The 14,603-nt window shown below is 52.5% G+C and overlaps 7 protein-coding genes across 7 annotated transcripts; 2 read left to right on the top strand and 5 right to left on the bottom strand.

The window, feature by feature from the left end:
• Positions 1 to 712: 712 nt before the first annotated feature.
• On the bottom strand, positions 713 to 3,538 carry QC761_116610 (uncharacterized protein; the record flags this gene model as incomplete). Its single annotated transcript, XM_062874932.1, has 1 exon — positions 713 to 3,538. One exon carries the CDS (start codon positions 3,536 to 3,538, stop codon positions 713 to 715), a length of 2,826 nt encoding a protein of 941 aa, XP_062738146.1.
• A 770-nt stretch (positions 3,539 to 4,308) lies between these two features.
• RPP2B (60S acidic ribosomal protein P2) lies at positions 4,309 to 5,561 on the bottom strand. Its single transcript, XM_062874931.1, has 4 exons — positions 5,044 to 5,561; positions 4,809 to 4,977; positions 4,618 to 4,747; positions 4,309 to 4,561 (listed from the first exon to the last, which is right to left on the bottom strand). The coding sequence occupies exons 2-4, from the start codon at positions 4,965 to 4,967 to the stop codon at positions 4,515 to 4,517; spliced, it is 336 nt and encodes a 111-aa protein (XP_062738145.1). The 5' UTR covers positions 4,968 to 4,977; positions 5,044 to 5,561; the 3' UTR covers positions 4,309 to 4,514.
• On the top strand, positions 5,389 to 7,189 carry QC761_116590 (uncharacterized protein). Its single transcript, XM_062874930.1, has 2 exons — positions 5,389 to 5,785; positions 5,849 to 7,189. Exons 1-2 carry the CDS (start codon positions 5,780 to 5,782, stop codon positions 6,977 to 6,979), a joined length of 1,137 nt encoding a protein of 378 aa, XP_062738144.1. The 5' UTR covers positions 5,389 to 5,779; the 3' UTR covers positions 6,980 to 7,189.
• A 307-nt stretch (positions 7,190 to 7,496) lies between these two features.
• Positions 7,497 to 8,985, top strand: NSA2 (Ribosome biogenesis protein). Its single transcript, XM_062874929.1, has 4 exons — positions 7,497 to 7,683; positions 7,749 to 7,767; positions 7,849 to 8,334; positions 8,390 to 8,985. Exons 1-4 carry the CDS (start codon positions 7,681 to 7,683, stop codon positions 8,665 to 8,667), a joined length of 786 nt encoding a protein of 261 aa, XP_062738143.1. The 5' UTR covers positions 7,497 to 7,680; the 3' UTR covers positions 8,668 to 8,985.
• A 572-nt stretch (positions 8,986 to 9,557) lies between these two features.
• On the bottom strand, positions 9,558 to 10,439 carry QC761_116575 (uncharacterized protein; the record flags this gene model as incomplete). The annotated part of the gene is made up of 1 exon (XM_062874928.1): positions 9,558 to 10,439. One exon carries the CDS (start codon positions 10,437 to 10,439, stop codon positions 9,558 to 9,560), a length of 882 nt encoding a protein of 293 aa, XP_062738142.1.
• A 1,735-nt stretch (positions 10,440 to 12,174) lies between these two features.
• QC761_116570 (uncharacterized protein) lies at positions 12,175 to 12,678 on the bottom strand (the record flags this gene model as incomplete). The annotated part of the gene is made up of 1 exon (XM_062874927.1): positions 12,175 to 12,678. One exon carries the CDS (start codon positions 12,676 to 12,678, stop codon positions 12,175 to 12,177), a length of 504 nt encoding a protein of 167 aa, XP_062738141.1.
• Positions 12,679 to 13,014: 336 nt separating this feature from the next.
• On the bottom strand, positions 13,015 to 14,428 carry QC761_116560 (uncharacterized protein). The gene is made up of 5 exons (XM_062874926.1): positions 14,172 to 14,428; positions 13,998 to 14,113; positions 13,910 to 13,936; positions 13,707 to 13,837; positions 13,015 to 13,651 (listed from the first exon to the last, which is right to left on the bottom strand). Exons 1-5 carry the CDS (start codon positions 14,199 to 14,201, stop codon positions 13,278 to 13,280), a joined length of 678 nt encoding a protein of 225 aa, XP_062738140.1. The 5' UTR covers positions 14,202 to 14,428; the 3' UTR covers positions 13,015 to 13,277.
• Positions 14,429 to 14,603: the final 175 nt, after the last annotated feature.

Here is a 14,603-nt window from a genome sequence, read left to right as displayed (position 1 = left end):
ATCAACCAACCTCCTTTGGCAGTAAGTGCATCACGACTGTAGGCAGTCATCTTAAAAGCAAGTTCGAACTCACAACATCTTCAAGTCTGTACAGCCCACCCAGCCCCAAAAGTTAAGAGTAGTAGAGTTAAAGTAGTTATTGATAGCAAAGAAATACTGCTCAAGTGGTATTATGTGCTCTTCTATCCAGAGCCAAACAGACCCGTCGACCCAATACTCAAACTACAATCGTCCCCCCGCAAAAAATATCTTAGCGCTGTATCCTTGCGTGTGTCGAGTGTGGTATAGTAAAAAGTAAGAAAAGAGATAGCAAAGAGCTGAAACAATACACGACTCTTCCAGAAGCAAGGGGGTATCACACCCCTAAAAAACAAGTCTCCCTTCCAGAAACGACAGACTGCAAAGAAAAAGCTAAACGCCCAAACTTCCTTTCCTCCCAGCAGGTATCAAAGTATCCTTTTTGGTCGTCATAACATTCGTCAACAGAAAGAAAACCCCAACTCCCATCACCCAACCCTTGCAACTCCTAGAACAATAATCCTCCTCTTCTTGCCCTGATTTGATACCCAAAGACACCCTCCATCCAAGTCTCCTGTGCGCGCTCGTGCGCGTGTGCGTATATGTACACATTATCCAAACACACATAAAAATCCAACAATACACTCCCATGTCCTCCAACCTGTCTTTTGTTTTCAAAAACCCTCCCCCGGGGTTACCTCGAGGAATTACTACTGCTATTAGCACCGGTAACCACCCTTTTCACCCCAGCCCAATACCCCTGCGTGAGCATCCCACTCTTAATCTCCTCCGGCGTCGGCATCCTCTCCCCACACCTTTGCACCACACTCTGAATAATCCTGCCCAATAACTCCTCCGTAATAGGCAGCACCTTGCCCTGCTCAGCCATGGCATAAACACCAGGGTCAAACTCCTGGGGATACAAAAACGGGTCCGTATCCGCCAACAGCTCCTCACAAGTAGGCCTCTCCTTCTGCTCCCGGTTCAAGCACCTCCTCATCGTCCTAATCAGCGAAGGCGGCACCCGGCTCCCATCCTCCGTGACCTCGGGAAACTCGACCTGATACGCCCAATTGATAATTGCCTGACACCTCGACATCTGGTTCGCAATCTTGCCAAATGGCGGCAGACCATAAACCATCTGATACAAGATACACCCCAGTGACCAAACATCCGACGGCTTCCCCAGCTTCATAATCCTCGGAGCCCCCTTTTGGTAATGCTGCAGAGGCGGCGGGATCGAAAACTTGCCATTGTGCGCCGACGTGAAAGCATACTGGTTAGAGTCCATCAGCGACTCGGGCGACATGTAGTTCGGCGTCCCAATCTGCGTCTCCCTGTGCACGTTGACCGTCATCTCCGTTTGGATCGCGTTCGCAATCCCAAAGTCAATCAGCTTGAGCCTCCCCTGCACGAGCACAAAGTTGGCCGGCTTAAGATCCGAATGCACTACATCCTTGAGATGAACAGCCTGCACGCACTCGAGCATCTCCTTCCAGTAGTACCTGATGAAAACCGGATCCAACCTCGCCCCCTCCGTGGCGCTCTGTCGGGATTTCAGCAGAGTATTAAAATCGAGCTCGCCCACCTCCATGAGCACACTCAAAAGCTGCTTCTCCAGGTTCAACTCGTGATCAATCAGCTGAATCACCCTGTCAACGCCGTGCAGCCTTTTGAGCAGGTCAATCTCCCCCTTGAATCCTCTCACCGTGTTCTCATCGGCACTTTCAAGAGAGACACGCTTGAGGGCAAACATCTTGCCGTTCTCCGCAGAGACCCGGTACACCTTACCCGAACCGCCACGGCCTATACAGTCGATTCTGGTGTACGTCCTGCCGTTGACTCGGAGCATGACCTGCCTCTTCTTGCTAGCCTGTGTAGTAGTAGAAGCACCGGCGTTGGCTGTGGCAGCATCAAGCACTGACATTTTCGGAGGCGGTGGGGGTGCGGCGCGGCGGGGGGTGTTTTCGCTTTTCTGTGCCAGAACCTTGCGGTCAGGGGATGCTGCTCGTTGGGATGGTGGTGCGTTGGCTCTGATGTCGCTTACAAGTGGTTGGATGGGCTTCGCCGGCTCTTTGGTGTCATCCAAAAGGGAGATCACCACTGGGTTTGGCTTTTGCGCCGCTGGGGCTTGGTTCTCCTTCCCAAGACTGGAAGGAACACGTGGTGGGGGTGTAGGAATCTTGAAGTCCAACTCGAGGTGGCTCCTTTCAAGCTCCCTGACCTCTGGCGGAGAAACGCTAGCCGAGGTCCCTCTGCGGACCGCAGCTCTTGAGGGATCCCTGGAACTAACAGGGCTACCAGAAGCAGCAGCAAACTCGCGATAGTTGGAAGCCAAGAATGATGATTGTGGCTGCTCCATACCGAGGCCCATATACTGAGGCTGTTGGCTTTCAGGCTCCTGACCACTGCCAAAAGCATCACCCTCTCCATGATCTTGTCCATCCTCCTCACTCTGTCTCCTCCTTCCACGACGAGCCGGGCCACTGAGAAAGCTCCCGCCCATCTTCCCTATTCTCCCAATCCGCATAGAACTTTGAGGAGCAACAGCAACAGACCGTCCAACAGTCGCGGGTTCCTCGCCCAACTCCTGATCATGATCGCTATATCCCCGGGAGCTCTTGGAGTGACCGGAAGAACTATCCGACCTCCCCTTGCTTCCAGATGACCCGACGGCAATGCGTACCGTCCTCACAGGCACAACTGGTGTGTTGATATCAGCAAGCTGCTGTTCAACCTCCTGCTGCTCAGGCTCAACGGGCACCGGAGCCTGAACTGACTTCTTCTCAACCACCTCGGCACTCTCCTGTCTCTTGCTCCGGCCAGTAGTACCAGACAATGACCTCCTCACACTCGACTCAAAGCTACCATTAAAGCTCGAGTTGAAAGCATTGTTCCCAGCACTAGTATTGCTCAATCGCACAACGCGCTTCCGTGGCTGAGGCGCAGGGCTCGTCTCCCTTTGGGGTGAAGATCTCCCCGTAACCCCACGCTGGACACTACTCGTCCTCGCCGTCCGTCTCGTCTGCCTCACCTCCCCCACAGCAGCCTCGCTATCCTCCACAGCGGCAGAAGCAGAAACACTAGCAGTCGACCTCCTCGTCACCCTCGAAGCAGGACGTTGCGGCGGTGAAGCAGCACGGCCAGAGACAACAGACTGCGCACCCCCCCTGGACACTCCCTCGGACGCACCATCATTAAGCAATGCCTTTGTCAAAGCGCTAAGCTTCATAGGTACCACCGGCTCCTCATCGTCGGAGCTGTCATGCAGCGCAGCAGTAATTGGTTGCTGGTTTGACTGAGGTTGAGAATGCGCCCTCGTCTCTCGCGAAGTTGTGCCAGAAAAAGATGCGCTGACAGCAGGGTTAGACTCGCTACGGCCGAGCTGCGGCCTCGAAGATAGCGACGTCGAAGTCGGGCGGCGGAGCGCTTGTCTGGCGGAGGTTCTACGTCCCAGAGCGTTGAGGTGACTCCCTCCGCCAACTGGCGTTGGTGATGCGGCGGTGGCCATGTCGTTCATGAATGGGCGACAATTGTTTACTTTTTTTGGGCGGCCCCCCTTTCTATGGGGCAGCTGTTGTTGAAATGTTGTTTAGAATTTTGGTGGCTGGTTTTCGTCGGTTTCTGTCTGTCGTCGCTTCACACCGCGTGTGCTATCCGATACTTTCCACCACTGTTGATTTTGAGTAAAACACAATTGGCACAACTGGCGATAAGCGGGAAGTGTTGGTGATCGTGTCGATTAGGCCTACCGTTGTCGCGATGGCATCTTTACCGAGAATGGGACTTACGACAAGAGTTGGCAGGTGGACAAGGGAAAGATGGGGTGACGCTGGGCTTTTGCCAATTCGAGGGAATATTTTGGCCTCTAGTGGAGCAGCCAATGACAGCGCACCATCTCCTTGGCCCGTTACCCAGCAACCGTAAAAAACTGGGCAGGCTAGCGCGTTCCGGGCATTGCCAAGGGCGTTTTCAGCGTGTCCCCTCCGCTTTCCATATGCAGGCAATTACCCAGCCACTTCATCATCCGCCTGCTCCGGTGCCTTAGGCAAGAATTGTCCACTCATTTCAACGTCCCAGGCCCACTTGCACATCCCACCATGGCTTCTGATAAGCGATTAATCGATAACAGGGAGAGCTGGTGTTGAGCTGAGAGCTTGCGACCATGCGCATGCCACAGTCCCAATTATGTTTCGATCAACATCACAGCGCTTCAAAGTCGCAGCCAGAAGAGTCATGTCAATCGGAGTAAAAGAACAATGTCACAAATCAAAAATGCAAAGAACATCATTGTCCGAAGAGAGCCTTGGTGCTTTTTATTGCCCCGCCTATATGCCGTTGTACGATGTCAGAAACCTGCCCGCGCAAATCCCAAAACTCCTGGTCCGCAGCCGAGGCCGATGGCCTGTAGATAACGCCGTAAACATCCGCATAAGTCGTTAAGGTTCTTCGGATTTGCCCAGCTCTTGTTCGGAAACCAAGACGATATGGCGCGCTTAGTCGAAGAGACCGAAGCCCATGTCGTCATCGGACTCCTCCTTCTCTGCGAGATTGTTAGCGAACTGTCCTTCCCATAGCAGATATTATCGCGGTACATACCCTCCTCCTTGGCCTCCTCAGGGGCAGCCTCAGCGGCACCACTGGCAGCGGCGGCACCACCAGCGGCGGCAGCGCCACCAGCACCGCCAGATGGGACGGAAGCGAGCTTGGAAGAACCCTCAGCGATGAGCTGTCGAGCAATGTTAGCAAAATTGTTTCCTCCACTTGCGACTTTGTCCGATCGGTCGTACCTCGTTGATGTCCTTGCCCTCGAGCTCAGAGATGAGCTTGTCGAGGCGGTCGGAGTCAGCCTCGATACCGACAGACTCGAGAACGGCCTTGACGTCGGCAGCGGAGGGGGTGGCCTTGCCACCGAGGGTGAGGAGGAGGTAAGCGGCGAGGTGCTTCATTTTGGCTGTTCTGTAGCGACTTGGTGATTAGTCCTCGGAGTCTCGAAACTGCGTCGGGTCTGAAAGGGAAACTCACTCTTTAGGAGAAGTAAAGAACAAGAGATGTCAATCAATTTTAACCGCTGGCTTGTGCGGAGAAAGACTCTTCTTAGTTCTGGGCGGTGTTGCTGTGTTCGGTGATAAAAGCTCCCGAGCCAAGGTGGAATATTTTACAATTTTGGTTCCTGTGCCCGCAAATTCCCACCCCACTAATCACCTGACTGCTTGCTGTCTAGGGCATGGAGGTGCGTGCTCCTGCTGACGTAATGAATTGAGTCGGGCACGGCTTGGCAGGACCTCCGGAACCGGTGATACCTGACTCCGAGCTTCTCCCAGGTTCGTGTTACGACTTTGCAGTGGGTCTCTTGGTCATTCTTGGCTTGGAACTGTACCAGGACGAGCCAGGCCAGGCTGTTTGCCCGCAAGTTAAAAGCAGCCTGCGCTCCCAGCATTGAAGTCCCCATCGACCGCGCAGACTTCTTCCCTTTCTCTTTCCCACGACTCACACCGCTTCTGTTTCCGCTCCTAATCGCGAAGCCTAAAAATCGCAATTTCAGCCGCTTTCACCAGATTTACAGCACTCTAGCACTGGCGTTCCCCGCATAGCTGAGCGCTTGGCACAGCGAGACAGGAAACGCTCAGTGGCAAGGCCCGTTTTGGCGTTTTCACTCGATGACTTCGCGCCAACAAATCGTATGAGGTTGGGGAGGGATCACGACAACTGCGAGATTTAGGGTTCGGCATCCCGCCCATACTGCTGTACTCGCGCGACGATGGGGGTACGTATTTTGTGCTGATTCCTCGGTCTCCGCACCCCTAATATTGATATCGATTGTGGTTAGATTGCGGACCTTCTTGGGGCCATCACTGGCGAGAAACCCAGCCCATCACCGACCTCAAACCCCACATCGCGACATAGCACGACGGCACCCAAACGAAAGGCCGAGGATGATTTGCGCAACACGCTCCCAAAGGCACCGCGCACTGAGACCACTGCAGATGGGCTATCGCGGCCCAACATCAGCTCCCCAAAACCAGCTTCCCGGCCGATAGATAAGCCCACAACCGCTTCCGGAAGCATATACTCTGGGTCATCGCGACCACCAGTCAAATCGACGACTGCGCCAGCAACCAGACCAAGCACAGTTGTGACCAATGGCACCCGTCCAGGTGTCTCCTCCAATGGCAGCAAGCCTCTGCCATCGCGGCCTGTCGCTAACCGACCATCACCATCGGACTCGGGTCCCCCAAAGAAGCGGTCATTTGCAGAGATTATGGCGAGGGCACGTGAGAACCAGGAGGCACGGGAATCGCTTGGCAAGATCAGTCACAAGCCAGTGGAGAGGAACCTGACCATGAAGGAGCGCAAAGAGCTGAAGGCGGACCAGGCAAAGCAGGCCAAGGTCGCCGGCAGGAAAGGCTCTGCAGCCCCCCCTGCATCATCTCGAACAGCTCCAAAAAATGGAGTCGAGCGGAATCGTGTGTCTCCTGGAGCCTCGAGTGCCAAAGCGAAAGCAGCGGCCGAGGAGGAGAACAAGAAGATCAAGAAGGCTGCCTTGGCGACAACTGGTTATACCGGCACAGCACGACCCCGGCCAGGTGCTATTACCAAACCAAAGGCTAGCAGCAGCGGCCCTGACCGTGACCCGCGAGACAAGGTACGCGAACGTCCCCGATATGGCGGCTCTCGCTCAAGATACGAGGAAGAGGACGACGACCTGGACGACTTTGTTGAGTATGATGAAGATGAAGACGACCCGTATGCCTATGGCCGTCGCGGTGGATATGACGACATGTCGGATGAGTCTGACATGGAAGCTGGTCTTTCCGACATTGAAGTCGAAGAGACGGCGGCTGAGCGTCGTGCTCGCCTAGAGGACAAGCAGGAAGAGGAACGCGAGAAGCGGCTGAAGCGCGAGAAGGAAGAGCGAAAACGCAAGGCTCTAGAGGCCATGAGAGCCAGCCGGCGTTGACGATACTTTTGTTTTCATGTTTGGAGTTACGGTCTTGGGACCCAGGATAGAGGCTTCAGGAGCAGGCCGGTGCATAAGGGAACAACGGAAGACTGGATTTCTGGGATGTTTCAGCATGGCGCAGTGGTTGCAGCAACTGAGATACCGCATCAGCATTGGAGTTGGGTTTTTGTGTCCTAGGTATTGCTCAAACATACTTGCATCGTAGCAAGCTCGAACTCGTAATAGAGTCGATGTGAGCGTTGTTATTACAAATCATGTTTTGTTTCTGTATCTTCATTGTTCTCTGCTTGCTGTGTCGTCGTGGAATGTTGGTGCTCCACCCCACCTAGTATCTTCAGCCTCACGTACCTACATAGACTTTGTAAATACTATGCTGATTAATATCACATATCATTTGTAGACTTGCATTCGGCTAATGTTTCTTGAGTTGAAATCCGGCTGTCATTTGTGTTGGAGGACAAGCGAATGTGCGAGGCTGGCCAATCAGGATCTAGAGTCTCTGCCCCACTTGCAACCCGCCACCAAGCCTGCGATAAGCTCTCGATTTTTTTATCAGAGGACGACCTCCAGTGCCAACGCCTGGATTCAATCGCATCGCCGTTACGCCCTAGCAAGCTTGCGAATCCGAATCTTGAGCTCTCCTTCAAACCATTATCAACTGAGAACTCAAGACCCTTGCCAGGGCGACAGAATTCATCATGGTAAGTTCTGTTGAATAGGAAGAGTTCGATTGACAAACGCTGACCACATCCTTCGACAACTGCAGCCCCAGAACGAGTATATCGGTATGCCTCTGCCCTTCCCCTGCTCGCCCGTCTCTAAACCACCGAAATTTGGCGCAGATATTAACTAGAATCCCCGAACAGAAAGACACCGCAAGCTTCACGGCAAGCGTCTCGATCATGAGGAGCGCACGCGCAAGAAGGCCGCTCGTGAGGGCCATAAGCAGAGCGAGAATGCGCAGAACCTCCGCGGCCTGAGGGCCAAGCTGTACGCTAAGCAGCGTCACTCGCAAAAGATCCAGATGCGCAAGACGATCAAGCAGCACGAAGAGCGCAACGTCAAGGGCGCCCCCGCCGAGAACGAGCCCTCCAACCCTATTCCCTCGTACCTTCTCGACCGCGCCAACCCCACATCTGCCAAGGCCCTCTCCAGTCAGATCAAGAGCAAACGTGCCGAGAAGGCGGCGAGGTTTTCGGTGCCGATTCCCAAGGTCAAGGGTATCAGTGAGGAGGAGTTATTCAAGGTTGTCAAGACGGGCAAGAAGGTGCACAAGAAGGGGTGGAAGCGTGTGGTTACGAAGCCTACTTTTGTTGGGCCTGATTTCACCAGACGGCCGGTCAAATACGAACGTGAGTGGTTCGGCTTGTTCAGGAGCTTGGAAAGGGGAACTAATGTTGGGAATAGGTTTCATTCGCCCCATGGGTCTCCGGTACAAGAAGGCCAATGTCACACACCCAACTCTCAATGTCACGGTACAGCTCCCAATCTTGGGCGTCAAGAAGAACCCCAGCAACCCCCTGTACACCCAGCTCGGTGTTCTGTCCAAGGGTACCATTATCGAGGTCAACGTCTCCGATCTTGGTATGGTCACAGCTTCCGGAAAGATTGCCTGGGGTCGTTACGCCCAGATTACCAACAATCCCGAGAACGACGGCTGCCTGAACGCTGTTTTGCTTGTCTAAGTTGGTGGTGGTGGGTATTTTGGAAGGCGGTCATCAGAGTCTCTGGGGAAAATGGGTTTTGCAAAAGATTTGCATGGTCAAGGCGTCCGGTGTTGGATGGTTAATGTCAAAATATCCCTGGAAAACACGCCGTTGCCCAGTGTGTTAGTTGCTGTGTTGATTTTTATCGATTTGGCTGAGAGTCATTGTAGCCTGCTAGAAGTATATACCAAGATGTGCGCAATTCATAGGTTTTAATTTATCTTGGTCTGTGTCTGGTGCCAGCTGTTGACTTTGGGGGTTGCATTCACATGCCTCGGCTGGTGGCGTGGTGATTGGAGATGGAAGTCGTCATGACGCCACATTGTGAGAAGGTTTGTGATGGGCTTGCTATTCAGAACTTAACTCTCCGCCAATTTCAGGCGGCGGGGAAGTCGAATGGGAACTTGACAACTCAAAATCCCCAGGAGATATTTGATCAAGGTTCTTGAGTTATTTTGTCAACTGTCACTCAGAAATTGCTGACCAGCCATGAGACTATTTATCTAGACATGATTTAAGAGGTGCAAAAACATGTTATATTTGCATGTGCAGCCGGCAATATCCTCTTCTAGTGTCTCTGTATTATTGTGTAGCTATATATTACCAGGACCTTTGTCTGTACTGTGTTCCCGACAAAGGAAATAAACGTAATTTATGCCGTCGAGGCCTGTCGTCGCTGATTTCATCCTCATTGCTCGTGTAAAACACCAAACACGTTTTCCACCAGAATTAAAAAAAAAAGAAATATTATCCCAAAACAAAAGAAACAGATCCGTCAACTCTCTCTCCCCAGGTGTCCTTGTCCAGCCCACCCCCTTTTCTTGCCCCTGCCCTTACCCGCATCATCAAAGGGAAGCCCTGCCTCTAAACTACCCAGCACAAGCCCCCATCCCAATGATATGACTAGCCCCCCAAGCCCTCTCGCAACGATAGCACCAATCGATCCCACAAACGCAAATCATATGATTACACCCCTCCGTCTTCTCAACCCCATTCTTACACCGCGGGCACCTCTTCCACTCCTTTTCCCTCATCAACGCCCTCGTCAGCGCCCACAACTCCTTCTCACTCTCCCTCTTCGCTCTCTTCTCCCTCTCCATTTTCTCTCTCTCACTCCTGCTTGCCTCCTTAACCTTTTTCACATCCAAGGTAACAAGCTCCATAGCAGCCAACCTCCTCACCTCGGTCCTCTCCTCAATCCTAAACAAATCCTCCTTCCTACAGCCGCCCTGCCCGAGGTGCATCCCCATCTTGCAAATCTCACACGTCCTCTTCTTGCACCTCCTACACCTGCCCCCCAAAACCTCCGGTATAAACGCCCCGCATTTCGCATCTTGGCAGTAAGTTGGCAAATTGACCTTCAGCGGCATCGGCGCTCCATAAAACACAATCCTCACCCCTGACAAGCCCTGTACCATTTCCTGTGGTGGCTGTTGCCTCCTTCGTCTTGACGCAGGTGACGTGGGATAGGAGGCTTGGTACTCTGTTATTTTCTGTCGATAGAGGCGCACCCTGTCTCGTGGTATACCAAACTCCCGGCGGCGGAAGACAGAGGGAGGGATGAAGGTTGCCTGGGTGCAGCAGGTGGCTGGTTTGAAGGGGAGGGATTTGAGGGATTGGGCTAGGTTTTCCGAGAGGCAGCGGGGGCAGTGGAAGTGGTTACATCCCGAGAGGGCAAAGGGAGGAAGGGGGGAGAGGGGGGAGGTGAATGGGCTGAGGCAGATTTGACAGTCGTAGGTTTGGGGTGCCATTGTTCGAGTCGGGTTGTAGTTCTTCTCTTGTATAAGGTGGTGGCGTGGGATCAAAGGCGAGAGTTTCGCTCGAGTGTCAGGCCTCGCCCATCACTGTGTGTGATAGTCGATATGAAGTCGATTCGATAGTGAACCGTAAGTTTCAACGCGTACGAGGCCGAGTCTAAATTGATGACAGTTGGTCGAGGTCAAGCCCAACATCCAATGCCACAAACGTGAAAAAGAGAAGCCCTGCGAAAATTTCTTTCGAGCCTATTTATGTCCCATCCAAACTCTCGAGGGGTGAAGATGCTTTTGCTGTGCTGACTGGCGGTGCAGCCTCAAGGTTAACCTCCAACGCCATCAATACCACAATAGACTGGGCCACCAAATCCAAAATACCTTAGAAAGCCATCATGTGAAAGCCACATGGTGAATTAAGAGTGGAACGCCCCGACTCCCCTCGAAAAAAAAAAGCACTCGCTTGCTTTGGTCGAGTCGAGTCCCCGGCATGACAGGCAGTAGTAGCATGTTATCCCTCCACCAACCAATCCCCCCCAATAACACGACAACACACACACAGCAAGAAACACTTGTAAACTGCTAATGTGTGCATAAAATCTCCAAATAGCTGCCACACTTGCGGATGACCGACATAAATGTTGTTGACGTGACTGACACTGTCGTAAGGCAGGTTTTAGGCAGCAAGCGCGGCAGCAAGCGCAACAGCACCCGGCTTTTCGAGTGTTGGTTTCCATTGCAGTCGTATTTCTCAACATCGAAAATTCCCATGATGGTGAAACAAAATCCGGTTACTTTAGAAGGATGCCAGAGGGGATGATGTGCTCTACCGGCTGGTCATGTCTTTCGGTGCTTCTTGAAGAAGAAGGGGAAGATGGGGTTGGGGTGGGTATGTGGGGGTTATACCTATGCCCAATGCCTTCCCAACTTGTTAAGCTGTGGACGAATAGGCAACTGGTACTGCAAAGTAGGCAATTTAACGCAGGAAGTATCTTGAACTACGTCAAAAAGAGATGCTCAAACCCCCTTAAAAGATAGATAATACGTCTTTACAAAGAGTTTATATGCCTTCAAAGATAGTAAATAGATGTCAAATATCTATTGAAACTTTACGAGCCTTTAGAACTCGACAAAACACCTTGAAAGATGATCGAAATGCCCTCGACTATCTCTTAACGCCCTATGACTATCTTCCAAGCCCTCCCTACCATGTTAAAGGCCGCTATACCCTTTTTAAACACCTTTCAAGGTCTTTACACTAGCCTTTGAGGCCTTGATTTCATATTTTCTTGTCCACAAGGTAAAAATTCAGAAGAGACAAGCTGCCATTATTCCTGTCTTATCAACCTAGAACAACGAACCTTACAGTACAAAAAATATGCCATGCTGATTCAACGCTCCTGATTTGTCGCTCCCAACCTCCAGATTCCATATCAAGCATCGCTGGGTATCAAGTGCAAAGCCACTCCCTATTTTGTGTCTACACGAACCCAATAGTCCAGAATCCATCCAAAGGAGCTACCTTCCTCCTCTTCCTCTTCCAGAATCGATGTTGGCCCACATTCCTCAGGGCTGTTCTTGAACAACATATTGTACCGGTGGCGAGCGATTCAAAGAAGATTGAAAAAGGTTGAAACTAGGTGCCTAAAGTGTCGGTGAGTTTCTGAGCCAATTCGTCATGACAAGCTGAAATCAAAAGGGTCATCATCGTAAGAGGTTCATCACGGGCGAGAGCCTAAGTCGCCTCATCCGTCTCAACAAGGCCAATTTCAATGGGATACTGTTTTTCGTACCCCCGCAATACGATGGGCCCCTCGGGTCGGTAGGAACCTGGCGATAAACGGGAAAAGCGAGGAAGGTCAAGTGAAAAGAATGGTGTGATAATTTCTTCAACGTGCGAGGGGGGGTCTGGTTTGGCCATTTCTGGAGAAAGGAGCAAGGCATGTTGCTCCGCAGTTGTGATACTCCAATGGTAATCGGGGCCTGGATACCACATGACAGGCTCATAGTGCCCAGTTCTAGGCAACCTTCGAAGAGCGACGACGATGGGTTTGAGAGGAGCATCATCGCTGCTTGGGGAGGCTGTAGTGTCTTGCGGAGGCGTAGTTGGGAATAGTGGAGGCGGAGTCGTGTCTCGCGGAGGCGAAATTATGATTTGCGGAATTGCAGCCGTGTGTTGCGGAGGTGTAGTTGTGTCTTGTGGCGGACGCGTAGTCGTGTTGCCAGATTGAGAATCCATGTTGGATAAGACTGTCGTCAAGTACCGATGGGACTGATGTTGGTTGGTTTGCCCAAAAACGAAAGTGAATGCACGGCAGCGGACGATTGAGGAAGAAAGGGGAGAAAAGATGCCCAGGCTTGCTGCTGCAAAGTTGAGGTACTTGATCACCCTCCAGTGTCCTTTTCTGACGACGGGCACACGGGACCGAGCTGGTCAGATTTCCTCCTGCCCTGCCTGTTAGGTGGTGAGAAGCCCCCTTTGAGGACCTGCCTGCCCGGACAGTCTTTAGCAAGCACCAACGAGCAGACCCGGTTTAGGAAGGACCTAGACAGAAAAGCAAGAGGCCCGGTAACGTGTCCAAACTGCCGAGATTCACAAGTCTGTGTCTGAAATTCATACTCAAGATAGGTACTGTAATCCTCCATTACCGATCCACCACAGCATAGACCTCCTCTAAAACAAAACCCTGGGTTCCCATAGCCGGACTGTAACCAAGAATGCGAGAAGCCAATGCTGATGCTAGGAGCTGCGAGCAGATCTAGAAGCCACCGTGATTATACAACCGTATGAACGCCCTTGAAATATCCTTTATCATGTCTCCATCGTACACTGATCCCTCATTTGTTGTGCCATATAAAGTTCCGTAGCCCGTCCCAGTCGTCAGAATTCTGGTAGATGTAAACCATGCTGCTGCGCAAACTAGGCTGCAGCTCGGCGGCATGCCATCTGAAGAGATGCATCACGGCTGCCCATGACATGCTGGCAAAGACTGGCCAGGCATAGTGACTGATCGCCGCACTCTGCTTCGGTTCTGACACCCCCGGAAGACCATACCCGGGCTTGACTGCCAGACGCGCCAGCGCCAGCGCGACGCGCGCAAAGATGTAGATGACGATTTGCTGGCTGACGCTCGAGATCTTGCCGCGCTTGGACCGCTGGCCAAACACAACGTAGCCGCCTAGAAGACCGGCAATAAAGCTGTCATAAGGGCCTTCGGTATGTTAGCGTCGTCTTGTGTTGCCGAACCGAGGCTCCTCGTTTCTTACCTTCTTTGCCCGGCGTAGCCCCGTACAGCTTCAGAAGCAAGCATGTTGACTTGTATATTGTCGCAAACTTTGCCAAATTCAGGGCGTGTGTTTTTGTAGCATTGAAAATGAGTCGTACTTTCTCACGCAACCTGTATCAGGGGGACGAATGCAGCGTTAATCTCGGGGAGACGGGTCGGCGCAGGATAGTTGAAAATACATACGTTCCGGAGCGAAAGAGCATTATCATCCTGTACACATTATGGTCAGCAGGCTGCGGCGAGATGTACGGGCTGTGATCTGAAAACCTACACCAAGGCATGTGGAAAGCGGACTTTTGCGCCGTAGACAGCGCCATTGCGTGCGCCCTTGACAACTGTGAGGATGTCATGGTATTTTGGGTCGAGAATGATGCTCTCTACAAGAACCTATTCGTCATGTCAACCTTGGATTCTCTAGACAGTCGAAGTGGTGGTTGCGTCACACCTTGAGGCTCTGGATGGTGGTGGCTGACATGGTGCCTCGGTTATCGCAGCTAGCCGGATGACGAAACGTTTTTCTCAGCGGGCGACGGAGGAGCGCAAGGACGGTGTAGGCGGGATATATGAGTGCGTGCAGCGCTGGAGGAGAAGAATTCGTGGTCTACCTCATGGAAATGTCGTCGTAAAGGCTTCTATAGGTCCGGAGGAAAAGGATGGGAGAGTCGCAAAATGTTTTGGTGTCATCGACAAAGAGGATCAGCGGCTCTTGATAGCACTTCATAGCCGAGCATGTGCGACCGGCTGGCGACGGGGGTGCCCATGGCGGCGGCACCGCTGCAGCGCTGTGGTGCGGCCTTCCAACATTCCAGGGCGCGCTGTGTTTGGCAGGGTTCCCCGCAAAAATGACGCAGGGGCCTGGAAACCAGATCCCGGGACC

Source organism: Podospora bellae-mahoneyi, assembly GCF_035222275.1.
Source record: "Podospora bellae-mahoneyi strain CBS 112042 chromosome 1 map unlocalized CBS112042p_1, whole genome shotgun sequence".
In the NCBI taxonomy this organism is placed as follows: Eukaryota; Fungi; Ascomycota; class Sordariomycetes; order Sordariales; family Podosporaceae; genus Podospora; species Podospora bellae-mahoneyi.
This window is presented reverse-complemented; position numbering and strand designations above follow the sequence as displayed.